Source organism: Megalops cyprinoides, chromosome 10 (genome assembly GCF_013368585.1).
Source record: "Megalops cyprinoides isolate fMegCyp1 chromosome 10, fMegCyp1.pri, whole genome shotgun sequence".
NCBI classification, from domain to species: domain Eukaryota; kingdom Metazoa; phylum Chordata; class Actinopteri; order Elopiformes; family Megalopidae; genus Megalops; species Megalops cyprinoides.
In genome coordinates, this window is record NC_050592.1 from 1,490,556 (window position 1) to 1,517,956 (window position 27,401).

The following is a 27,401-nucleotide window of genomic DNA, read 5'->3' on the forward strand; positions in this document are numbered from 1 at the left end:
GGGAAGGCGATGCCGCGGTAACGAACTGGGCCATGGGGCTTTTGTCGTATTCAAGTCCCTAATTCCTGATGAATCTTTAACGCCGCTCTGTATTATACATGCGCCCGCTCTTTTATTCTGTTTCCCATCCTCTCTGCTCTTTAAAGTCTGTGTGATCTCCCAGCTCTTCCCAGGCCTCAGTGTCCTGCATCGAATGGACAACAGGTTCTAGACCAGTAGGCTGAAAGCTGGAGCGGTCCCAGGTCCCAGAGCAAGGTTAAACTCCGGAAGCTTTAAATGAGCAGTACTGCAGACTGACTCTTGCAAACACATTTTTTGACAGTTATACTACTTTGACCCACTCTGGGTGCTACCCAGTGAATTGAATCTGGCAGATCATTATGTGAAGCTTAATGAAGTCTGCCTGTTGAGATGAAGCCTTGAGTTTTTCCTTCCTGTTTTCAGCATACTTTACCACCACCATTGATTCAAGGCTTCATTAAGGCTGTCTGCTTCCACTCTCTCCTAGCCCGTCTGTCAGGGTCGCGGTTCAAGTGGTCATTATTGAAGTTAACAGCTCGCCAGGGGCACAGAGCAGGGGGTCCTGAGCCAGGACTGCTCGCTCGCTAAGGCGTGGGCTCGTCGAACACTCGTTAAAGTGTTTGCTCGTCAGGTGTGCTGCACCTGTTCTCTTTACCTGCAGCATTAGCTCATTTGCCCTGCTGCTCTACGCTGATTGGTTAAAAAGGGGTGGTGTGGGACAGGATGAGGAGCCAGCCTGTGTTTCTGCGGTTCATGGCATGGTTAGGGGGCTTCAGCTGGTCAACAGAAGCTTTTAGGTTCTAACCTCAGACATGCTGTACACTGCCACTGTGGTCATCCTATGAGTCAGTGTTAATTGATCCAGAGAAACTACAATTGTACAACAAGGACCATGGCTGGCCATCCTGCACTGCAAGTGAAAAGTTATTTTAGCCGCAGAGACAATTTAATATTATGTTACTTACAATAGATGCTTTTGAGAGGGAAAGACAGAGCTAGTGCTCAGCAGAATACAGGCGTATTATAGTTGCTCCATATATTCCAAAACCAATTAGGTAGTAAGGTTTTATTGTAGCAGTAAACCCCTTACAAAGCCCACCGCTGTAGTTCAGGAAATAATTGAAGACAGCCATCAGGATCTTGCATATAGCATTGTATCAGAACTTGTTTATCGGTCAAAAGGGCTCACTTTAAACAAGAGCGAGTGCTTATCGATTGAAAAATGGAATCCGTCCACGATCAATACGTTCTGGGAACCGGGGATGGCCCATATCCCAGCATGCACAGGGGCTGATTTGTTAGCGGAGAGGTGAGGAGATCTCAGCCGTGGCTGCCTTTCTGAAGCCCGTGCAGCGCACCGGGGCAGGCTGCAGGCTCCGTGTTAGCGCTGCTCTCCTGGAAGCTCTCATTGCTTTTTTTGGTCAGGATTTTGTGTGTCCTGCTTCACTCTCAGCTCAGCCCTCAAAGAACATCATGTGACTTTTCATCCGCTCACGCTCAGATAGAAAAAAAAACAAAAAAAACCCACGGCGAGGAATCAGCAGGCAAATAAAGTGAGAATGAAGTGCGGCTTTTTGAAATGCTGAGCAGACCCCCTGCAGACCTGTGGCTGCTCTCGCACAGAAAGCGTCTCCCTGTTTTTGTGTGTTCGTTTCCGCGGAGCTCGAGTGCGTATAAAAATAAACTGGCATGTCCCCCGGTGTTCGTGTGGACCCAGCGCCTGTTCATCCGCAGCTGGAGTGGGGAAAAAAAAATGAGTCAATGAGCTTAACTGTGTTTTATGTACTTGGTGAAGCATTTGAAGAGCTCTCTGCAATCAACAGATTTTACAAGTGTCGTTTTGGACCTGAGAAATTAAAACTACAAGCAAACGCAAATATGCATTAATAAGTGCTTGTCAGACAGGCTCCAAATGGCATTTAGGTTCTCCATGATGGCCATTGTATCGTTTTCTTTTTCTCTTTCGGGGAAAACAGACAAAGAGAAACAAGCTTTCCATTCCTCCTGTACTGTAAATGAGATGAAGTGTGGCTCAGTGATGGTGTGAACTCTGCTTTCCCGGTAGCGTTATACAACATGCCAGGGTGAGGAACTTTCAGGTGGCTGACACTAAACCCAAAATATAGTCCTGTCATGGTCCAAAGTCAGGAGGGTGATTTTTATAGATGAAGGTGGGAGGGAGTGAGAGAGTGGCAGAGAGAGCGAGGGGGGGTTATTTTGATTGCATCTTGTTTTTGTCTTGGCGGCGTGCAGCAGCCTCTGAGTGATGAGAAGGCATTGAGCATGCACACGAGGTTGAGCGTGTCGTTTCCTATTCAGAACAGATCCTCACGGCTGCAGCTCCATCTCCATACATCACTTAGCAGAATGAGCAGGTACTGGGGAGAGGGGGAGAGAGGGAGAGAGAAGGGGGGAGAGAGAGAGAGAGAGAGAGAGAGAAGGAGAGAGAGAGGGGGGGGGAGAGAGAGAGAGAGAGAAAGCGAGGGAGAGAGAGAGAAAGAGAGAAAACACAGGGCCAAATAACACAGCAGGTCCTCCTGAGGAATCAAATGCAGGAGGCATCAAACACCAAGGTCTCGCTGTCCCATTCACATCATCACACACTCTTCCAGCACCGGGTTCGAGTGCAGCAGTCATGGCTTTTAAAGGCCTCATGTCCTGTCCCGGCTGGACTCAAGAATAGGAAAATAGCAGTTGCAGTGTTGCTGTGCTGTTGCAGTAACGCTGTGTGAACGTTGTGCATTAGCTGGGTAATTGGTCAAGTGTTCTGATGGAGCACACTGTCTCTGATTAATGCCTTATTTCTCTCCCCAGGGCTCCATAAAACACAGTTAAAACCAGGTCTCATGTTCAATTACGCTGTAATTGAGTGTTTTTCTTTCAGCAAAGCTGCTGTGGCTATCAATTAAACAGTAAAAGCAGCATATTATTTGGGAAGCAGTTTTTTAAGGCCTGCGTGCAGTAATTAGCTATTAAATAAATAAATAAATAAATATGTGAGTTAGATTTCATCTTGCAGCTTGGGGAATCACAATTAGTCCTTTTAATTTTCTGTTCTCTCTCTGGGGGTTTCACACCTGTCTGCACACACAGGTAAATAAGAGGGTTACCAGCCATGCATTCCTTCGTCATCTGTAACCATGAGGAAATCAACACACCACACACACACACACACACACACACACACACACACACACACACACACACACACACATAAAAACACGCACACACAAACACTCACAAACACATATGCTGCAATTGATTGTTTTCTTTTTATTTGGTGTAACACAATTAGCTAATGGTTTGCTCATTTAATAAGCCGTAGGCATCCAGGAGGAAAGAGCTGGAAAAAAGTCCCTGCAGATTTGATGCTTGGAGAGGATAAATGACCGTCGTGCCACAGCGGTGCCACAAATAACCGCGGCTGACTTTTATGTATCATTATGTTCCCTGCAAGTCTCTTACTTTACGAGAAATGGCTGGGAAACGTGGGCTGGCTGGGGAGGAGCCCTGGAGCTGCAGTGTAGCAGGGCTGTTTGAAGGACCTGCAGGCCGCGCTGTCTGCCCTGTGTAGCAGGGCTGTTTGACGGACCTGCAGGCCGCGCCGTCTGCCCTGTGTAGCAGGGCTGTTTGGAGGACCTGCAGGCCGCGCCGTCTGCCCTGTGTAGCAGGGCAGTTTGGAGGACCTGCAGGCCGCGCCGTCTGCCCTGTGTAGCAGGGCAGTTTGGAGGACCTGCGGGCCGCGCTGTCTGCCCTGTATGCAGCCCGGGGCCTGGGGAAAAACACCAGGAGCCACCTGAGCATGTGCAGAGCGTGGAGCCTCCTCCTGCTCTTCCTCTTCCTCCTCTGCCTCATTCATCTGTTACCTCTCCTCCACTCCCCCTCCAGCTGTTCTGCCTTTTCTTGCTCCTCTGCTCCCCCTCCTCCTCTTCCTCCTTCCTCCTCATCTTCACCTCCTGTCTTTTTCACCTCCTGCTGCTCTTCCATGTTGTCCTCGGCTTTCCCCCTCCCTCCGTTCCTCCCTTCCCTCCCAGATTGGCCCCCCCCCCCCCATCTCTCCATCTTTTCCTCCCCTCCCTCCCCCTCTCTCCTAGGGTCTCTCCCTCTCTTAATTTCTCCCTGCTCTCCCGGTGTTTCTTCCCTCCACCTCACCTTCATCATCCGAATTCTCGCCTCGGCTTTGTTCTGGGCTTCCTGCTGGCCGTGCTGCAGGCCTGCAGGCCCTGAGGAAACAGCAGCCGGCTCTCAGCAGACTCCACCCGGGAAAGCAGAGCCGGAATTAAAAAAGAAAAAAAGGGAAAAGGAGAAAAAAATCTCAAATTGAATTAAGAATCCCTGCGGATCCATGACAGAGCAGCCTGCTGCCGAGGAGAAACCCCCTTCGCCGCCCCACCCCACCCCTCCCGCGGCCCTCGGAGCAGCCCATGGGGGTGCTGACATCACAGGCACTCTTAAAAGCGAGGTGGCGTGCGGCAGGCCCCGGCGTGGCGCTGCCGGCAAGGCGCTTTGCTCCGCTTAGCATCTTTTCATACCCGAGCATCGCCAGAAAGCTTCCCCAGGGTGCGCACTGTTGTTGTCTGGAAAATAATAAGAACACGGAGCACATGTCTCTGAATGGCAGATCAGGGCCAGCGTCCACCAGCGCTGCTCTCTTACATCCTGTACTTACTAGGATTCTGCTGATCTCCCTGTGTCTCCCTCTCTCTCTCTGTCTCCCTCTGTGTCTCCCTGTATCTCTCTCTGTCTCTCTCTGTCTCCCTCTCTGTCTCCCTGTATCTCTCCCTGTGTCTCTGTCTGCTTCCCTGTCTCCCTCTGTGTCTCCCTGTGTCTCTCTGTATCTCTCTCTGTCTCCCTCTGTGTCTCCCTGTATCTCTCCCTGCGTCTCTGTCTGCTTCCCTGTCTCCCTCTGTGTCTCCCAGTGTCTATCTGTGTGTGCCCCACCAGGACCAGCCCAGCCACCAGTCTCTAACAGGATATGAGACGAGAGCCCATGTCCTGGGAGGGATATGAGCTCAGATGAAGGCCTTCTCCTGAGTGTGAGATCAGGGTTATCACCGTTACTATCATTTAGCAGAGCCACTCACATTGGTTACAATTTTACAGATATTTACTGAGGCAGTTGTGGGTTAAGTACCTTTCCCAACGCCACAGTGGCAGTGCCCCAACAGGGGAATTGAACCAGCAACCTTTTGGTTACAAACCCTGCTCCTTTTCGCTGTGGTACACTGCCTCTGCATTGGAATGGCATGGTTTGACGTGAGTGTTGGAGGGCCCTGGAGATGAGCTTTTATCAAAGAGGCTTCTCGTACCACAGCGTTGACACATTACCCAGCATTTACCCAGCATTTACCCAGAATTTACCCAGCATTAACCCAACATTAACCCAACATTAACCCAACATTAACCCAGCATTTACCCAGCATTAACCCAGCATTAGCCCAGCATTTATGCCTCATTCCCTCCCTCACTGTTGATTTGGACTGAGGCTGTGGCCTGCTCAGCCAGCCAGTCCTGCTCCTGATGTCGAACGTACAGCGGGCTAAATGGTGTCCTATATGGCCTGGCACTGTGCAATGAGCAGATGGCTAATGCCCTGCGAAGAGGAGGCCGTGGCACCTGCCTGCAAACTGCACTGAAGCTGGATGAAGTCAGACGTGAATCAGCAGATCTCCTGCTGACCCTCGGTGTGTTTTGTGGGTGTGAAATTTATGCACACGAGGCAGGAATCCAGGAGTTAATATCATTGTGATTTATCTGAAATAAGTGCATTGAAGCGTTGGCTCCTAAACTTTGGCTTGATGATTGGAGTCAGAGCCATGTCCTAACGTCAGGGTCCTGTTGTGTCAGTCTCAGTACTGGACTTCAGCTGTAACTCAGATATTTCCTACTCTCCTGTTCCCTTCTGTTACCGCGGGGCTTGGTTCACTGCGCTTCCTACTGTAGCGCCTCGGTGTTGATGATGGTAGCAACCGTTACAGCTCTGTGTGATGGACTGACGCATGTTCAGAAGTGAGCTGTCGTGCTCTGTGTATAGAGCTGTGTTGGTACTTTATTAGATGCCCTTTTGAACCTGTGCTGTGTAAGAGGCTGTGGATAAGAGCATCATCCTAAGAGGCTGAATTAAAGTATGTGTGTGTGTATGTGTGTGTGTGTATGTGTGTGTGTGTGTGTGGAGTGCTGCATCAGTGCCTGTAACGCTTCACTGCAGCGCATGCAAGTCAGGCCGCTCTAATGGAACACCTATTGAGTCATCAATAGGAGGAATGAGGAGGATAACCACACAATAATCCCGGCAGCTTTGAATTCTGGGAACTGTTTGATTCTACTACAGAAATGCCCCTCCTGTCCCTTCTCTCTGGGCTGAGAAATCGATAGCTGTGTGTCCCGTTCCGGCAGCCCCTGCCACACTCCCTCTCCCGGGCCCGCTGCCTGCGAGCGGTACCCCCGCCTGGGGGGTGGCTGTTTACCATCCGCGGTCGGGACGATCTATCACTCCATTAGAGACAGAGGGGCGTTGATTGGGTCTGCTCAGCCTTGATGCTGTGCCATCACACCCTCCTCCCCCCCGCACACCCCCTCGCTGTGATGGATGAGCTTGGAAAAACGCTGACTTCCCTGTGTTACCGAGCAGGCCGCTGTGTGCTGCTGCGGGGTGCTGCATGCCACGGCAGGGGTTGGAGCAGGTGCCGGAGTCCTGCCTTACAGTCTGCAAACCAGGGGGTTATGGGATCACATCCCCACAGCATCTCTTCAACAAGGGGTCTTACTTCAAACTCAGTTAAGTCCACTTGCATGAGCAGGTTCCAGAAAAAATGAAGTAAAATAAATAAAAGAAAAACTGCATACTTTTAGCATTTTAATTTCAAAATTATAAAATAAATAAAAGTTTGTTTTCAAGAATATTTTCCCCCCTCTACCCAGATTTGTGTCTGTAGTCACCAGCTCAGAGGTTAGGGCTCTGTCTTCTGTTTAATATGGCATATGCAAGTACACAAATGAAAAGATGTAAAAATGTTAGAATGTAGCTGTCACTGATTATCTCACAGTAACTGAAATGCCTTCTTTTTTTCCCCTCCTCTTCTTTACAACTTTACTGCTACTAAATGCTGTGTATTTATACAGAGGGAAAAACACAAATGCAATCGATATGATTTGCAAGATCAGCGTCAGCTGAGGAAACTCCTCCTGCTTGGGTTGGGTTTTGTGGAGACGTGGGGGGGGGGGGGGGGGGGGGTCTGTCTGACAGTGATTGATTTGCAAATCAACACAACAATGCAAGTGGCTCCACATCCCAGTGGAGCTTGTTCATAGAGTGCAGTTAAAGGCAATGGGGTGACTGTGAGTCTCTGAGGCCATGGTGGATCGCAGGGTCAGAGTGATCAGCAGGAATGCAGGAAAGGAAACCCAGGAGACCTACAGGGGGTCAGGTTTATTTAGACTTGGGGGGGGGGGGGGGCATGTGTAACCATGGCAACTTGGCAGATAGGGAAATGGAGATTGGGAGGACAAATACAAAGCGAACAGGCGTAGCAGATTTGTTTTGATTTTCCACAAGGCTGCTGATTGGGCAGCTCAGGAGCGAGTGTGGAGTGGGGGGATTCACAGTGAAGTGGAGCCATTGTGAATGTGCCCGTTCTGCAGTCAGGCTCAGCATTGCTCAGAAACGCCACGTGTGCCCCTGCATTCTGACATAACGAAGCAGAGTCTCAATCGCCAGGATGACTGGTTTTTATAAAAACCAGCATTTTCAAAATCTCTTTTGCAGGATATATTAGCTGTATGTTCTTAGCCTTTCAAGGGCAATTGAACAACGGGTTAAATGGCCAGCCTTTAAGTAGAAACCCTCGCTGGTGCAAAAAAGGAATAAAGGAATAAATTGAAGAGCGCAGCTGATGCATGCGCTATGGAACCCGCCTCCCGCACACCTGTAACTGAAGCGCAGCGACCGCGCCTGAACCACTAATGGATTACAGCAGTGGAGTGTGGCACCGTGCAGACCGGAGCGGCGGGGGCGGGGGGGGGACGGGCCCCCTGTAATTACATCAGGTGCGTCTCTCAGGGAGGTGTGCTGTCCCACGCTGCTTTATTTGGCTCCCATTGTCCTGATTGGAATACTGCTCCCTTCACCAAAACAGCACGCTCTTCCATTAGGGCCTGGTCCACTTCCCCTCCCCTGTTCGGAGCGTTATTCCATTACGCTCAATTCCGCTCCCATTGTCCTGATTAGAATGTTGTTTCACTCCACTGTGTTCCGCTCCCATTGTCCTGATCAGAATGTAACTCCATTCCACTCTATTGCACATGCATATGCTGTCTAGCCTGCAGTCCCAGAGCTAACGGAAATCATTGCCAGGGACCTCTTTCTTTTCAGTTGCTGCGGAGGTGTGGTGTATTTTGTTCCAGCCAAATTTTGTTTGTTCCTGTATCTTTTGTGCAAAGTACCTTGCATGCATAATCGGGTTTTAATAACATCAAGCAGATCAAATCAAACAGCTCAATTTCAGGTTCCATGCTAAACAGACCATGAACCTGGAGTGCATTAATCTCGCCATTAAAGAAATGAGTTCAGTGATGAGTGCTTTGTTAGGCTGTGCTGTTTACCAGCGGGACGCCGTAGCGCCAGTCCCCCCGAATCAAAGCCGCCGGCGTGAGGACGCTCTTCGTGTCCCCGCCCGGTGATGGGGCACGCGGGGGGGCGGGGCAGCCAGACGCCGCGCTTTCATGTGGCTCCAGGATTTTCTCCTCCTCCACCCGCCCGCATCGAGAGCTGGCCCTCGGCCAATCCCAACGCTGCCTCGCACTGCTCATCACCGTGGAAACACGGGGGGAAAATATTTGTTCATCCACAGGTGGATGCTGAGTATTTGCTCTGCTCGCTGCTCAGGAGGTCAGAGTTCATCTCTGTATCCGCCATCTGAAGCTTTGCGTACCGGTGCCTGAGGGTGGGTCATTACCCTGTGTGATGGCAGCGCCAAGCAGAGGCTGCATCTGCATGGTTTCTGTGTGCTTCTGTAGCCGGAAGACGTTAGGCCTTCTTCCAAGTCTTCCTCCATCAATATTATTTTTTTACCAGGCTCAGGTTATCCACAGTCTATTAAGAGAGTTTGAAAGTTTTCTTGTTTCTGCTGTTAAATCACTCACAGAGAAAGCAGGTTTTTCTGGCACTTTAATTGGAATGCTGGGATCGATGAGGGCTTGGAGAAGGTGGGAGGGGGGCGGGGTAAATGGGTGTGAGCCGAGTCAGTAAGCAAAGCCTCTGACTCCATTAAAAGAGAATGCACCAGGTACTGCCCAAACGCAGGAGGTGCATCTGCCACGGCCACCTGCAGGACCCGATGGGCGTGGCGCCGAGGGAAGGATGTCCTCCGCTCTGTTAGGCCCCCAAACGCAGGCAGGGCAGAATCCTCCAGGACCCCTCATTCCCACAAGGCCTTCTGTCAGGAAGCGGGAAGTGAAGCCTGTCTCAGCTTTGCAGCTTCAGCTCCAGTGAGTGAAATTTATGATGGGGGTCAGTCAGCCGTGATGAGTGGGTGGTGGGGGTTCTGAGAGGGGCGGGGAGGGCATGGTGGGGGCGGGAGGTGGGGGAGTGGTTGAGAGGGGCGGGTAAGTGTGGCAGGGGTGGGATGAGGCGGGCTGGGGGCGGGGCTGGAGGTAGTCACCCTTCCCCAGGTGCAGTTGTCTGTATCAGCCCCAGTGACATTTGGCCACCGTGGAAGGGACTGCTTTCGCATGCTCAGCAGAGTTATAGGGAGACTGTGGGTCCACTCGGGCGTCCATTGCAGCGCCTGGCCACAGGTCCGTTGGGGCATCTGTGGCAGTGCCTGACTGCGGGTCCACTCGGGCGTCTGTGTCAGTGCCTGACTGAATGTGACTGATCTGGGACATTAGCCCTCCTCCTGCCAAAGCTGGGCCGGGGTGCGGAGCTGAGATGGGAAAGGGTTGAGTGGCACCCTGTTTCCGCCTCTCTGCCCGCAGCCCTGTGGCCCTCGGCCGAGTGTGGAGGCCTGGCAGCGGGAGGAGGGCGCGGAGCTCTCAGTGTTACTCCACGCTCTGTGTGTTTATCCTACTGTAGGTAAATATCAATTTGAATGATAAATATGTAAATGTATTCTTTGGCACACTTCATTTAATGAGAAAATCTACTCTGAAAAAAACGGGACATTTCGCGGGTATGGGTTTATTTATGAAGCCCCTGTATAGTGTGAGGCAACCTGGGTCTGCGGGTGCGGCGGACCCCGGGGTCCTGCACCGCTAATGACATTGATTAAGCGATGATGTCGCCAGTAACGAGTCTGCCAGGAATCCCGGGCCAGAGTCTCCGTTCAGGCGGTGTGCTGGCCTGCTGCTGGGGGCAGAGTGGGAGAGTGATTAAAGAGCTGGGCTCATAACCTGGGGGTTGCCGGTTCACTTCAAGAATAGTCCTCCTGTTGGACCTGTGAGTAAATTCTCAGATATTTTATTTCTATTCATATATAGCTGTATAAACAGAGGAAATATATTAACGTATATTAACGTATATCCATCAAGATCCATCTGTCAGCTCAGGGTTTGTAAAATGAGGGTGCCCCCACCAGAGACCAGAGATCCTCTGCCCCTTTGTGCCTCCACCAATCACATCCCCCGCTGCTGGTGGATGGAGTAACATTTAATTACCGTTATAAGGCACACCGTGCAATGTGATAGCACTGCCGTGGTGACGATTGCCACGGCGACCCCAGCCACCAACAGAGCGCTCAGTGTCAGAGGAATTACCCCTCACCAGGTTACTGCCGAGGCTAAGCCTGGCTGGCTCTCCAAACCTCTCTGTATGAAACATGCCGGAAAAGAATGAATGAATGAATGGCTAATCCCTGCCTTTCCCATTTCCTGCAGTCCGTATCTCTGCGCTCCACGGTGTGGGTGAGATAGGCTTTGTCTGCGCTGGCCAGAGCGCTAAGCCCGCCCGCTCTCTCTGGAGCACAGATGCCTGAGGGGGCATGAGGAGAAGGCCCTGCAGCAGAGAGATCACAGCACCCGTACAGCGCCTGTGAGGGTGGACAGGATGCATCTGCTTCAGCGCAGTCAGTGTGACCTTTACATCATAGGTGCTACATAGGTGCTAAAATGCTACATTGGTAGCATTTTAAAAGTGGAAAGGGATCAAATTCTGTTCTGTTTTTTTATGATTTTAGCACACAAACCACTGTGGTGGATATGTGTCTGTGTGTGTGTCTGTGTCTGTGTGTGTCTGTGTGTGTGTCTGTGTGTGTGTGTGTGTGTGTGTGTGTGTGTGTGTGTGTGTGTGTGTGTGTGCGCGCGCGCGCATGTGGCTGACAGAGGGCATCAAAGACACAGCCAGCCTGAAGGAGGATGTATTTTCTGTGCATGGGATGTTGTGTTGATCAGCGTTTTGTCAGCATAAAGTTGTGGGATTAAAGGCACTGTTTTGCCTTAAAGGGCAGAACACACGATGCAAATGATTCCTCGGTGAGCAACAGAAGCAGGAACGGCCTGCTGAGGGAAGCGTAACCCATTCAGGGAAATTCAGCGCACTGCTGCTCCTTACTGCTACACCACCCTGCTGCTCCTTACTGCTACACCACCCTGCTGCTCCTTACCACTACACCACCCTGCTGCTCCTTACTGCTACACCACCCTGCTGCTCCTTACTGCTACACCACACTGCTGCTCCTTACTGCCACACCACACTGCTGCTCCTTACTGCTACACCACACTGCTGCTCCTTACTGCCACACCACACTGCTGCTCCTTACCACTACACCACACTGCTGCCCTGCTCCTTACTGCTACACCACACTGCTGCTCCTTACTGCTACACCACACTGCTGCCCTGCTCCTTACTGCTACACCACACTGCTGCTCCTTACTGCTACACCACACTGCTGCTCCTCACCGCTACACCATACTGCTGCTCCTCACCGCTACACCATACTGCTGCTCCTTACTGCTACACCACACTGCTGCTCCTCACCACTACACCACACCACTACACCACACTGCTGCCCTGCTCCTTACTGCTACACCCCACTGCTGCTCCTCACTGCTACACCACACTGCTGCTCCTTACCACTACACCACACCACTACACCACAGTGCTGCTCCTTACTGCTACCCCGCAATGCTGACCCTAGACAGTGGTCACATGGCCCAGCCTTAATGCACGCTCCCCATGGTGTAAGTGTGTTTTGTAGAATGACTGCATGAATGGGCATGTTACAGGCTGGTGCTGCAGCGGCCTCATGCAGGCTGCAAGATGGAAGCAGCAGGGCCAATTTGTGGAATTCTTCGACATATGGCTTAGCCTGTTGAGAGCACTCAGAGTAAATAATTGGCTGAAGAAGTTAGCCAGGGGACAGATTTTTCAGGCTTTCCGTCAGTGAGAGTCCGTGCTGTTGCGCTCCGAGGAGGACTGCAACCTGCTGTTTGAAGGCATGTGAATGCAGGCGAATAAAACATAGCAGGCAGCAATATAGTCATGTTTACTGTGTGGCTAAAGTGACTCATAACTTTGTTGCAAATAGCCTTGAGGAGCCTCTCCTTGACTGGTTTTATTGACAAGGGACTGCTTTCAGTATGTAAAACAACGCCGGGCCTTGAGGGAGATGTACTGCATTTCAAAATCCAGTCAAGACAGGGCTTCGCAGACACAGATAAACGAACGACTGGATCTGGCTGTTTATCGGAGATTTCCTCCTGCAGCTGCCGTGGGGACCAGCGCTCTGCTGGGGTCTGAGCGCTGACGAGCGCAAATCCCGCTGGCTGCCAGGCTAAAGCAGCTCCTCTGGTCTCCAAGTGCTGCTGTGACCCTGGGTTTGCATCTGAGGAGACATGATTCCACCCATGTCTCTTCTGGCTGGCTGGCCGTTTCCTTCACTACCACTGAATTACTTTGGCTCGTGGTTGGGGGGGGATTAAGTTGGCCTGTGCTAGGCCTGACTCGCTAGAGGAAGTTATTCTCCATTGCAAAGTGTAGCAGCAGTTTAGCACATTTCAGCCGTGTGTCCTGGCTAAACCCCAGGGCTTTATAACAGCGAGAAAGCGTGACGGTGCAGATTGGCTGGTGCCGCCTCATTGAGAAAGCAAAAGGTCACAATTTGCAGGCCTGCTTTGCTGCCACAAGGCCTGAGGGTAAGCGACCGAGCGTCTCGCCGTAGGAGTATTATCTTGTTTTTACTCAAGAAGAGGAACGTATGAAAATGTCACACCCAAAGGAGCAGGATAAGTAAATAATGTCGAAAGTGGTAGTATAAAATCATTACACAAGGACAGAATGTATGAGGCATGTTGACTTGTTTTCTCACTCATGGAAAAATGTTTCTCTTTCCTGACTTGAAACAGCAGTGCGTATGACCTGCTGTAAAAAGTATTTATTGAAAATATGATTTATTTATGTATTTTTTCTTGCAGTCAGGGTTGTCGTTCGCTCCCACCATGTGCTCTGGCTGTTCCCCGCTGACGTTCTGCCGATTTCAGGTTGGGGGGTGTTTAAACGTACTAAAACCTCACCTGTCCCTCCCTGAAGGAATTGTGGGATTGGGATATGCATTTTAATGCATTTTATTGCATCATATCTATCTGGTGGTCGTGTGGCTAGTAGGACAGTCTCTTGCAAATAAGTATGTTTTGTACCCTTTTGATTGTTTTTCCAATTTCTATGTAGATAAAAAACAGCAATGTTTTAGAGGCTTGAGGATTGAATGCTATGTTTTAGTGTCTGTAATTTCAAATGCCAGTTGCTAATCTTGTGAGGCTGTAAGGAAGCAGGTGTACATTTCCATGACCCATAATTCTAAAGAGACGGCAGGCCTTCATATGCAGTTATGTCCATGCTCTTGCGTCTCTGCATAAACAGGTGTGAAAAAAGCGCACGTTGCTTCTGCGCACTCACGCCTGCGTTTGAGGACGCACGCGTGCACAAATGGATGTAGACATTCATGCATCCCACTGCGTACAGATATGAATACATGCATCACAAATTCACTCCCCTCAGTCTCTCACGCACTAGCACAGTAACTCTTGCACACACGCACACACACACACACACACACACACACACACACACACACACACACATACACATACTTGTGTGTGCTCACACACGCACGATATGGATGCGCTCACATATTTAAATACAGACATATGTCCTCTCTCACTCACACACACACACACACACACACGCACACACACACGCACACACACACATCTGTATGTATGGCTTTATCTGCTCATGACTCTTTCATAGGCCTTGCTTTGAAGAGCGCTTTTGCCACCAGGCGTTATTAAATAGCCACGCTGCTGCGCTCATCTCCGCCGGGCTCCGCCGGGCTCCGCCGGGCTCCGCCGGGCCCCGCCAGGCTCTGCCGTACGCAGACCTGGGAGAAGATGCTGGCTGCGCATGATAAGATCAGATCTGCCGTGCCTGATTGGCTCTGACAGACGGCCTCTCCCTCTGAGTGACTACGCCGCAGCTCGCACTGCTATCTCGTTAGCAGGCTTAGCGCTCCCGCTTCATCTCTGGCTGTGCCCCGTGCGGCGGGAGAGACGGGCTCCAATGTTTGTCCCCCAAAGGATTCGCCAGCTTTGGACTGCTTATGCTAAACCCGAAAAAGCAAATCATGGGCAAATGCCTCGCACTGGCATCAGAATCTATCAGCAGTGTTTTCTGTGAGGATGCTCTCTCCCGCTCTATCCCTTTGTCTCTCCTGCTATAGCTTTGTCTCTTGCTTTCCATTCTCTCTTTGTCTCTCATTCTCTCTGTTTCTATCTGTTTATCCTCTTTCTCTCCTGCTCTCTCCCTCTTCCTCTTTATACCTTCTCTCTCTCTACAGTTCTCTCTCCCTCCTTTCCTTTCCCTCTCCCTCCCTCTCTCTCTCTCTCTCTCTCTTTCTCTCCCCCTCTCCCACTCCAGTCTTTTGGAGGGCCAGTCCTTTTACCTGGCCATAAAGGTAAACCCTTTGGAACTGGGATTGGGTGCAGCAGCAGCGGGCATCTCCCCAGAGGAGCTGTTTGGTTTGAAAACACTGAGGGAGGAATATGTATTTGTTTCAGTCACTGCATGTAACCGTGGAAAGAGGGGCAGCTCTGGAGGGGGCTCTGACAGACCCCCACCCACCCAAACTGGTGGAGTATCCAGAGGACGATACGACACAACGGCATCACCCGTAAACTAGTCAGCACGTTGAGTAAGGAGGGGTCAGAGAGGGCGTGCTGTGTCTCCCCCCTCCCTGCTGTTAGCTCTCCCCACGCCTGCATGTCAGTGGCATCCTTCACCTTTGAGTGCGCCTCATCCCAGAGGGAGGAGAGAGAGGTGTGCACTGGTCACTTTCACGCTCAGCCAATTGGAACTGGAAGTCTGCCAATCATACACGGCTAAACTGGAGGTGTGAAGATGCCGTTTTGAAAATGTTTGTCTCAGACAGACTATGTCTTGAATTTGTTTAACAACTTAAACATGATGAAACTAACCAACAGTAAAGTGAATAAAGATGGGGGAAGGAGGCGTTCTTTTTAACGTGAATGAGGGGGTGTGGCTTTCGTAGGGAGCAGCAGAGCAGAAATGAAGACCTGCGAGGTTTGGGGCGCAGAGCTGAGAGAGACAGACAGTATGGTGCAAGTGTGGCCTCTTGTTCTCAGACAGTCAGGTTTGGCCTGTTTGGCTATGCAGGTGATACAGGAGACCAATCATTTTCCTCATTTAGCTGGATTCGCCATCACTCGTAAGGAGACTGAGGGGATTTTAAGGTTATGTGCGAGTCAGCCTCAGTGTTGTGTGGGGGGAGTCTGTTCTTTCTAACGGTGTGTGTACGTTCTGCATCTTCCTGCTCAATGCTTTATCGCAGCTGTCCTGATCTGAACGTGGAGAGCCCTCAACACCCACAAATCACCGTGGTCCATCGCTGGTCTCGCTGCCGAGACAGGCGAGCCGGGCGTCCCGGATTGGAGACATTATCGGTTAATTATTCATAGTATCCCCCCCCCGTCTCGCTGGCTGTGTGTGTGCACTGTCGCCTGTGTAATATGGCCTGCCCCCTACCAGCAGCCTGCCATTGGCCGCGAGAGTCCGTCTGATCACCTGATCACCGCCGTGGAAACCATAGCCCCGGCTGCTTTTGCATTCATTCTGCAATCAATAGGAAAATCTCCTGATTGCGGCCTGAAACCTGCTGAAAGCCTGAGAGCTGGAGCCCTCCTCTGCAGCCGCTTCCAGCCCGTCACACCTGCTGTGCAGACCAGCTCACTGTTGTTATTCTAGTGTTGTTTTTCATAATTACTGCCGTTTACTGTGTAAAAAGATGTGCGCCGGGGACAAGATTTATGGACTTTGCAATGACATCAGCAGAGGATCTGAAATAAGAAAAACACGGCCATCGTTGTAATAACCTCATAGTTATCGTTCCTGTATTTCATGGCTTTTGCGGCGTTGAGGATGTCATTCCCATTGGTGGCCTGTCTGGGGCTCTTGGAAGAGCCTGTCGCAGCACCCTCAGTTAAACAGCCATCTGTTTCAGGTGTTTGTGCTTCTGCTCACTCCTAGACATAACTGTGTTTACGAATCCTGTCTTGTAGAAAAATTGATTCTGACTCAGATTTGGCTTTCGCATATATTTCAGGGAACACTGAGTAATTTAAAGTATCTCCGCTTGGTTGAATGTTACCCCGAAGATTGCCGGAATATTTTAGGGCTGAGACCAAAGCTAAGTAAACTTGTCCTTGCAGAGAAAGACAAAATTTTTTTGAGAGCTGGAGTACCTCACTACTTACATTATTATTCACAAATACAATCACTTATTTGGATGAGTAAATTATATGGGTGGCACAAAAACTCATTGATCTGGCTGGCTGCATGCTTTCCAGAATCATAAAGAGGACATTTTTTTATGTCTGTGTCATTGCAGACAGTGCCCCCTGGTGGTCAGTGGTGAAACAAGGTACGTTCCATCCCACTGATCATAAATGAGGAGTGAAGGTGAAGTTTGAAGCCAAACTAATCCCTGAAAGAGGATGGGGATTTAACCTGACAGCTGCTCTGAAGCACAGTGTGCTGTCCTTGTCCCGGTGATTAGGCAGAGAAACACAACGATCTCACTCTCCAATTTTAGAGCATAATGTGGTAGGAAAACCTCAGTAATTGCATCATGGAGGAGCAACAAACACCGCAGTGACGAGCGTATTATGGAGAGCCAGTGGGCTGTGAAGCGAGGGATACACAGAAACACCATTTGAGGAGAGGGAAGAAACATGTATCTCTGCCATGACAAAGCTCAAGAGTAATAAGGTTTGTAAATGTAATGTGAGATTTCCCCTAATATCACACTCTGTGCAGAAGTCTCTTCAGTGCTGTCTGTGCTTGTTTGTGTGGCAATGTATTACTTTAGTGGTAAATTATGTGTTGGACTCTGTTCCCTGAGAGGTCCTCATATCTAATTTATTTGATCTTTTTTTTTTTTTTTTAGCATACCCTCTCCTGGTTGCATCCACTTACTATAAATTATGCATGCTGTGCCTTGTCTGGACTCTCTTCCTGAACAGAAGTGTTGTCATTCGGAAACTGACAGACGGTCAGCGTGCATCATAGCTGTGTCACCCTGTTTTGGGGGACAGGATGATGGACAGCCCCGGCACACGCAACTGTCCGTCGGTTTAGGGGGTGTCCCTCAGGCCTACATCATCCCGCACGGTGTTGCGATCAGGAAGTGAGTCGGGCCTTGCCGTGAGCCATGCCGGGTTTGTAGTCAGACAGCATGTGGATTCTGTCCTGGAGTGATGCTCTCTGAAGATCCACGGCTTTCATGAGTGGGCCCAGCAGTACAGTTGCACCGTTGCCATGGTGCTGCAGCTGTGTCCGGGAGTCTCCAGCAGCGCGATGGTTCTTGCCGGAGTGGAGTGGGAAGTGTGTGGTGCCAGGCACAGAGACAGCGGGTCTCTGCAGCTGTTTGTACTCTACATTATTACATTATTGTTATTTAGCAGACAGTAATGTAATACTGCATTTTTCCTCTAGTCCAGAGCAATGTACATAGGTTACAATTTTTTACATGCTATCCGTTTGTACAGCTGAATATTTACTGAGGCAGTTGTGGGTTAGGTACCTTGCCTGAGGGTACAGCAGCAGCGCTTGAGAGGGCAATCGAACCTGCAACCTTTTGGTTACGAGCCCCGCTCCTTACCACTACACCACACCACCCCCCTGCTTTTTCCCCATTAAAGCTGGGTGTTGTTTGTTCTGTCTGTGCTTCAGCTGGGACCCGAGCAGGTGGGAAGACTCTTTGAAAGGTTTGCGTAGACAGCTCCTCTGTGCAGAGGGCTTTTGCGTAGTCAGATACAACTCACTTCAAAGAGAGGTGAGGAGGAACATCACATAGATAAATGAAAAGTTGTATTATGTGTGTGAATTTTTCAAATTAGAGTCACACAAAGAGCTGCTTACGTGCTCAGTCAACATTTGACTTAAACCATGACACAGATGCCAGCTTTCATTTTTTTCCAATAAAAGTGCAGCTTCTCTCTTTCACTTTGGCGACATCTGAACTTGCCAGACTGTGTCTGTGAGGGGTGAAGAGCAGCATTCGAGAGCCGGTGTTGAAAGACGTGCTGCTGACTGAATCCAGGGTGAAACAGCACTCAGGCAGAGCTGATGCCTTTCAGCACAGCGGCAGATAGTGTAAAAAACAGGCTGTGAGGTTTGTGTTTGAATGGAGGAAGAATGTGACTGGACAGCGAGATTTCCCAGGGCTCTCTGTGGCCTTGCGGAACGATCTCCCGAAGCGGGCAGGACAGGGGCGAGGTGCAGGGGGACAGAGGGCCCATTCTGGCCGGGACTGATGAAGGTGAGATATGTTTGGAGGAAGCAGACAGCTGCGAAACAGGAATTATTCATCTGCAGCCACACAGAGCTGCTTATACACTCTGCTGGCCAAAAAAGTTCTCTGAAGGTCAGGGAGGTACAGTGATCTGCTGTGTGTGCTTTCAGCAGGAGTCCAGACAGGCAGAAAAACAGAAACCTCAGAGGCCCTCAGCAGTGAGCGCAAACACGTCTGCGCTTTCGTTCCACGTAGAGGCAAAACACGGCTTTAAAGACACTTTTGCTTCTCTCACTTTTACCTTGCAGGTACAGAACTCTGTAGCTCTTTACATTACATTACATTCATTTAGCAGACGGTCTTATCCAGAGCGACTTCCAACACAAGAGAACAGAAGTGTATCCATCCAAGTTAAACGAGCAGCAGTGTCAGGCCAGGCTGACAACGCTCCCAGACCAGTGTGTGTGAGCCCAACGCCATTCAAGCAATGCTACAAGTTTAACTTGTGTTAATCTGAAACTGGACAGCCTAGAAAACAAAGGTAAATCAAATACATATGCTGCTCTATGTCTCAGTGTAAACAGTGTTATATATAATGCTTGTGGGGGGGGGGGGGGGGGGGGGGGGGGGGTCGGTGTGTGTGTGCGCGTGTGTGTGTGTGTGTGTGTGGGGGGGGGGGTCGGTGTGTGTGTGTGTGTGTGTGGTTGGGGGGTGGGGGGGTGTCGTCAGGAAACGTGTTTTGCAGCCTCTGTATCTCTAAGCAAAACTGACGTTTCCTCAGTGTCCTGCCACGGTCCTCCCTCCTTTCCCTCCCAAATGCACAGAAGCCATTTGCAGACACAGGGCGGCTTTCTCTGGTCCAAAGGGATTCCTGCAGACCGTAATGCAGCCTTTTTCCCTTTCCCTACCCTTTCTGTAATTTTCACTAAGAGGTGGGGGCACTTAAGACCCGTCCTGAACAGCACAGAGAGCCCGCAGTGAACAGCGTGGAGAGGAGGAGTTATCGCGGGACCCAGCAAGACCATAAACCCTGAAAACACTATAATATGGGCTGTTTAATCTCAGGGTTATGCAGTAATAATCTGCTCTTTCCTTTCAGAACTCTGTCTAAGGAACGAGATGACACTCAAACTGTTGATGCCACTCTTTGTGAGGAGTTGGGCACAGGACGAGTTACCATAGGAACATGGATTTGAGTCCTGGGTGGGGCTCTGCTTTAGTGAGTCACCGAGGTCTGCTTGCTGATTGGGGCAGGTATTGTGAGGGTAATGTAATGTGAGAGCGAAGGGCAGACAGAGGGAGAAGGCTCTGTAACCCCCGGTCTATCTGAGCCACACTCCTTGTGCCACAATGCTGCTTACTGGCAGAGCCCTCAGGGTACAGACCACTCAGGGTACAGACCACTCAGGGTACAGAGCACTCAGGTATGTCATTGGAGAGCAGAAAATGAAAGTAAAAAAAGCAGAAATGTTTCTTCTTATTCAGAGGAGGTGCAATGCTCTGCACATTTTAGAGAGAATTCGGTCACATATGCAGTTTGTTTTTCAAGAGCTCTTGCAATTTCATCATCAAATTGGAGCCATTGTTCTTAAGAAGGTGGAAAAATAAGATGGGAAGAGATTGTGTAGGGATGGTGGTGTGCGTGTGCGTGTGTGTCTGTGTGTGTGTGTGTGTGTGTGCGTGTGTGCATATGTGTGCATATGTGTGTGTGTGTGTGCGTGTGCGTGTGTGTGCGTGTGTGTGCGTGTGCGTGTGTGCGTGTGTGTGTGTCACTGACCCCGCTGGCCCTGTGTGAGGTAGGGGCTCAGAGAGGGGAGCGGGAAAGAGAGCTGTTTTATTCCGGCGGGTGCGTTCCTAAGAGGGGTACAAATTGAAAGTGAAGTATGCGAGCTGTCTGCTGTCATAGCAGATCAATCTTGCCATCCGCCGGGTTCTCTCTGCTCACACAGTCGCAGGATTCTGCGGGGTTTCTGATTCGCTGCGGCCAAGTGGGGGAGCTGCTTAATGTTCCACACACACACACGCGCACACACACACACACCGCACGTGCGTATGTCTCAGGGTCACATGGGGAGGGGGAAGAGGTGTGGTAGAGCAGGTGGGGGTGTGATGAGGCAGGAAGGAGTGTGTTAGGGCAGGTAGGGGTGTGTTAGGGCAGGTAGGTGCGTTATAGGGCAGGTAGGTGCGTTATAGGGCAGGTAGGGTGTGATGTAGAGGCACAGTGTGTAGGGACTCTGAGTTGGAGGAGCAGCTGACAGCCCTCAGAGCATGCAGCAGACCCAGCAGTCTGGTCTCTCTCGTCGGCCTCGCGTCTGATGATTTGCTTGTTGGAGATGCGCCTTGGGAAAAGCATAAGCCAGGCCTTATTAACGGACCCTTTGATACATCTGGAACTGCGGAGGAAAAGCACAGACCGCTTTTCACATTCCTGCTCATAATTTTGTTGACGGAGAAAAAGGTTAACGAGGGCCCGGCCGGCTCTGCACATCGATTTCCCTGTTTAACCCCTCTCAGAGGGGTGCGAGCAAGGGGCGAGATTCCTGTACGGCAGAGTTTGACCTTCAGATCCACCGAGACGGGGGCGCCGCCCCACCCCAATGATCGCTGAGTTTTTGTAGCCTTGCGTCAGGCTGTAAGGCCTCAGGCTCCGCCCTGACCTGTGAGCACATTGCGCTTTCACGCTCTGCTCTGAGACACACCGCCTTTCAGCCTTCAGCAGTGACCTTGCTGCACAGAAGCAGCTCCATCTACAGTCTGACCTCTGGAGTTTATCCTGCCTGTCAGTCACACTCCAGGGGCTGTTCTCTGTGCAGCGAAGGCTACACGTTCAAATCCTAGATGGGTGTGAGGGGTGACTTTTCCATCCGACAAATTGTCCTGCCTATGTGATCGGCTGGATTTAAATATGGCTAAGCTGTGCATGGAGAGCCATCCAGGTGGACTGTCTTCTGTTGCCCAGATTGAGCATGTGGTGACTAAACTGAAACGCAGTCGAAGGCTGGAAGCGGCGTTTTTATATAGCGCCTTGCATGCGTGACTCCCACAGTACTTTGCAGCAATTGGGGAGCATCTGCAGGGTGCCGACGCCGCGACTGTGTTGATCTTGCCTGCAGATGACGCATCGCACTGCGCTGGCCCTGTCTCACGCTGCAGACGAGGAGAGCGCTGTTTAATTGGACTGCCGTGGATTACATCAGCGAGATGGTTTTAATCCTGCCGGAGTGGCTCCGTCCTGCCTTTGTGCTCGGTTTGTTGTGTTCCAGATAATTAGCTTTATTTGTTGTGAGTGAGGAAAGACATTACGAGGACGGCCGGGCCTTCCTCCAGCTTCCTCCACTGTTAATCGTAGGTAATTGTGTGCACGTGTGTGTGTTTGCTGCACTGTAGGTGTCTCCTTGCCTCACACTCTTACCTGCCCTATCACACCTCTATCTGATCGGCTTGCCTCAGACTCTTACATACTAATTGAATACTTCCCTCTCTCTGCTCTGACAGGTGTTTAAGAAGAAGGTGATCGAGCTGGGAGAGAAGCTGTTACCTGCGTTCAACACGCCCACTGGCATTCCCCGAGGAGTCATCAACCTGGGCAGGTGAGTGGCAGGAAGGTGCTGAGAGATGGCTCTTTCAGCAGAGTGAGTGCTTTTAGCACAGACAGTGCTGTGTGTGTGTGTGTGCCTGCGTGTGCGTTTGTGTAAAGCAGTTCAGGTGATGTTATAGGATCTTCAGCACTGAGCTGCATACAGCACATGCAATAGGGTACAGATTAAAGTTTATTCAGCTTCTTCTCTCTGCTTCCTCTCTCTGCTTCCTCTCCCTGCTTCCTCTCTCTGCTTCCTCTCCCTGCTTCCTGTCTCTGCTTCCTCTCCCTGCTTCCTCTCTCAGCTTCCTCTCCCAGCTCTTTATCTGTTCTCCCTTTTCTTTTTCTTTTTACAAACAACCCTTTTTGGCACCTCCTCCATCCACCTGCTCCCAATTAGCTGGCCGAGCCTTCAGACAGCTGCAGCAGAATTTAATTAACTGATTCTAGAACTAATTCCAGTCAGATCAGTAACAAGGAGCTGGGGATACGAACTGAAGCGCACACATACACACGCCACACACACACACATACACACACACACACACACACACACACACACACACACACACACACACACGCCACACAAACACATTGAAAACAGACACACACACCACACACCACACACACAGACACGCCACATACACACACACAGACACACACGCCACACAAACACATTGAAAACAGACACACACCCCACACACACACACACACACACACACACACACACAGGACCCACTCGCAAAGACACTCCCAAACCCAATGTCACGAGTTAAAGTGTTAGAGTGAGAGCATGACAAGCCGGTCTGTCACGTTCTGATCAGAGGAATAAATAGCAGAGCTGGCTGTCGGCTTCATGGGGCGGCGTGTCAGTCGTAGCTGTCAGGGTGGATGTGTTTCAGACCTGTGGTAACTGAAGCCCAGCCTGTGTAGAGATTAAGGCTCCAAGGACACGCTAGAACTCTCCCCTCCGCGTGGAGGAAAACAGCAGGCTAACCTCAGCTCCCACTCAGCCACTCTCGCCTTCCTCATTCACGTGGAGGAAAATCTCAGCCTCTTCCAGCAGGGTCGTATTAGAGTCGCAATACTGATCACACATCGAACCCTGTGGTCTTCTCCTCACTTTAACAGAATAAATGATTACAGCGGCCCCTCACCAGTCAGGGGTTTGCGAACACACGCTGTTCCCAGCTTCACTCCCTGAATAGATGATATCCTCTTATATTCATCATACATTATCATACATCTGGGAAAATACACGTTACCCACTTGTGTTTTGCATTATTATATTGTTTGATGATGAAAATAATTTTTTTTTTCATGTTGTAAACGAAGCCTGTTTGCAGTAATCCTTCATTGTCAATACGGCGTCCCCTGAAAATGGTGAGGATCTTCTATATTTACAAAGATTCAGGGAACTGGCCAGTGAGAGAGAAGAGGACTGTGAACAATATGTAGTTTTAAATGTCGCATCCTCTGCTTTTGCTTGGACTCCCCCTGCTTGTCCTGGATGTGGTAGGGCGGTGCTACAGTAGCCTGCTGCTGTCACAGAGCCTCTCCACAGTGCCCGCTGTGTCTGTGCTGATGCCCGCTTCCCTCTGGTCAGCGGGTAAAGCGCCTGTCCGCGCTGGCTCCCAGCGGCACGTGAAACTCGCTCCTTCTGTGTTTCAGTAATTGCTTTTTTCTGTGTCGTGCTGTTTCATTCCTCCCGTCGGGGCGCGCTCGTGGTTTCTGCCCCGTGATTAGATTGGGCCGCGCGGCTGTGGGGAGCAGAGTGGACGGATTGGAAGCTAAATGGCGGGGTGATGCAGGTGTTTTCGCGCAGAGTAGAGCGGGCGGCCGCTCGGTCCCGCCTCGGTCTATTAGCCATTGATTCTGCACACATGCGCGCCACTTGAATTTGAGCAGCTTATGATGTAGACAGAATTTTTAATACACACATACATCAGGATTTTCCAATTTACCACCACAGGCTCTGCAGAATTGCCCCCCCCCCCCGTTCCTTTCTCTCTTTCACCCCCTTTCTCTTGATGTAACACTGCTAGAACATCAGTCTACTGACCTCCCAGTTACAGCAGGTCCCTGCACGCATATCACAAAATCCAGACCTCCAGAGCAGTTATAGTGCATTCTTTATCCTCTCCTCTCGCTCTCTCTCCCTCCCCATCTCCCTCTCCCTCTATCATTCTCTCTCTATCTAACTGTCTGTCTTCCTCCCTGTTTTGCTTTTGACAGCTGCTTAGATTTGCTTTTCTGTACAGTTGTGTATGTTCTCTCAGTCAATGTATTCATTTGAAACATGCATGAATAAACATTCCCTTGCATTGGGATCATTCGGTATTTGTCCTTAACACACTCAGTTATCGTTACTTTTTTTCTTCACAAACATAGTTTGGCAAGTCCAGCAATCTCTGAACTGAGGGGAAAAATTGAGTTTGTATTGAAAAAAAGTGAGGCATTTTTCTGTAATTGAAAGGTTAGGCCTACTGTTGAACGAATCCAGGTGTTAGTGCAGATACTCTGCTTTGCTTTTCTCTTTATTGTCCTCTGCTTTTCTTTTGACTTGCATTTTTCTGACTGCGTTTATTTCAGAAATCAAAATCCTGAAATCAAAATACTGAAAGATGGGTGCAATTTTTTTGATCTACCTTTGTTCATCTTCCAAACAAAGGCAAATCTTTTTCTGGAGTATTTCCACTCTAAGGTGTTTCCAAGACACATTTGCACCTGTGGTTGTTTTTTTCTTTTTTTTTCTTTATTTACTCTGTGCAGAAGAAAAGCTCATTTTGTTTCCCAGATTGAGCCAAATTCTCCTCCAGAGCAGTAGCTGTGATCAATTGTTCCCACAAAGTGAGGCGAGTCACCAGCAACAATGACACAGAAACAAATAACAGAGGCTTTCAGTCAGTTTCTGTAAATGCACTGTGTTGGGGTACCAGCGTAGGAATGTCTGTGGACCACAAGACACTGAGTGGGGGCAGAGGCGGTTTGGACAGGGGTCAGTGTCACCTTCCTCAGTGTGGTTGAGTTTCAGTGTAGGGTGGTCTTCACTGTCTTTTGCTGAATGGTGTTCATGGTCTGCAGTTAGATTGGGGTTCATAGCTACAGTTGGATTGCGGTTGATGGTCTGCGGTTGGATTGGTGTGGATGGCCTGTGGTTGGATTGTGATTGATAGTCTGTGGTTGGATTGGTGTTGATGGTCTGCAGTTTGATTGGTGTTGATGCTGTGTGGTTGGATTGCGATTGATAATCTGTGGTTGGATTGGTGTTCAAGGTCTGCGATTGGATTGGTGTTGATGGTCTGCGATTGGATTGGTGTTCACGGTCTGCGATTTGATTGGTGTTCACGGTCTGCGATTGGATTGGTGGTCATGGCTGTATTTCTGTTGCAGCGGCACTAGCTGGAGCTGGGGGTGGGCCTCAGCAGGAAGCAGCATCCTGGCGGAATTTGGAACCCTGCACCTGGAGTTTGTCCACCTGACGGAACTTTCCAGCAATCCTGTTTTTACTGAGAAGGTGAGCCGTTCAGCTAGCAGGGGACCTGGATGGTTAAAAAACACGGGTTAAGGCTCAAGGAAGGCTTTTCCTAACCCTGGATAATGTATCATTGACATAAATGTTAAAGTATATACACTTTAGCAAGGTACCTAACACAGAATTGCCTCAGTAAAATATTCAGCTGTACAAGTGGAAAAAAATGCAACCTGTGTAAGTCACTCTGGTTAAGAGCGTCTGCTAAATGATAATAATGTAATGTAATATCTACTGATAGAAGGCCAAATTAATCCACTTTATACTTTCTCCATTACCTATTCTTAATGATATAATTTGTTTGAATTACTGTTAGTGTTACTGAAGAGTGTCTCTACAGCTGTGACTCTGTTTAAATGAATGTTTTCCCTTCCTCTCACATACCAGCTGGCCTCCGACTCGCCTTCTAACCACAGGTGTAACCTATGCCCTCTCTCTCTCCCTGCAGGTGATGAACATCCGAAAGCTGCTCAACAAAATCGAAAAGCCACACGGCCTGTACCCCAACTTCCTGAGTCCTGTGAGCGGGAACTGGGTTCAGCGTGCGTACAGGGGACCCCGATGCTCAAACTTCTTTCATTTACAAACACAACACCCAGCCTGAGTCATGAGACAACACTGACACGGAGTTCGTTTCCTCCTCTTTGCTGTAGTCTTAGCAGATACCTTTATCCAGGGGTATAGGTTTGCCAGATCAGTTCTGTGGTCACAGGTTCATCTGCACACCTGCAGTGCTGTGGTCACAGGTACACCTGCACACCTGCAGGGCACCAGTGCGACTGCCTGAAGAAAGCATTCCAGCTGCAGGCCGCACAGCCTTGTAATCACAGTTACACTCTGATATCAGTAAGCAGCAGCCAACGCCGGCATCTGAGGGATGATCCTTGGATCATGGCGATTATGAAGATTTATGTGGATTTAAAACGTATTCAGAGGCTTCCAGCTTTGCGCTTGTTTTAACATGCATGTGAGCCTGTCCCTCCATTTGAATATCTACCTCCAACCTCCTGACTTCCTAGACTTTAAGTAGAATATCCCATTGCCCCAGGATAGCGAATGTTTCATTTTCTCTTGTGGAAGAAGTTTAAAAAAAAACCCACAAGAAAAAAAAACATTTTCCATCACAGGTCTGGATGTATCGAATTGGATATGAGCAAATTTTGAAAGAAGTGGTAGGAAATGGGGGCTCATGTGAGCCACGTCTGAACTCGTGTCTAACTGCCAAGGACAAAGGGAGCTCAGAGGGATAACCTTTGCACAGCAACACTCAGCTGCCGTTTTAATCCAGGGGAATCAAACACAGAGGAAAACCCCCTGTCGTTTACTCTCAGTATCGATCCCTGCCGTAAAATCTCAAGGTCTGTTCTGGATCCAGGCCTCGCTGTGTGATTTGAATGGGTGTCGCATGTTGTTTTTTTTTTCATGTCTTTTGATGCAGGCTGTTATCACACATGTGTCTCTCTCTGGGCTC

The 27,401-nt window shown here is 49.9% G+C and overlaps 1 protein-coding gene across 2 annotated transcripts in view; it reads left to right on the forward strand.

Moving 5' to 3' along the window:
- The window catches only part of LOC118784909 (mannosyl-oligosaccharide 1,2-alpha-mannosidase IC), a 165,812-nt gene that overhangs the window by 127,077 nt on the left and 11,334 nt on the right, over window positions 1-27,401 (forward strand). For both annotated transcript variants that reach the window (XM_036539386.1, XM_036539387.1), the window contains exons 5-7: window positions 22,317-22,411; window positions 25,792-25,915; window positions 26,379-26,472. In XM_036539386.1, the coding sequence (XP_036395279.1) occupies window positions 22,317-22,411; window positions 25,792-25,915; window positions 26,379-26,472 (313 nt within the window). The remainder of the gene's footprint in view (window positions 1-22,316; window positions 22,412-25,791; window positions 25,916-26,378; window positions 26,473-27,401) is intronic.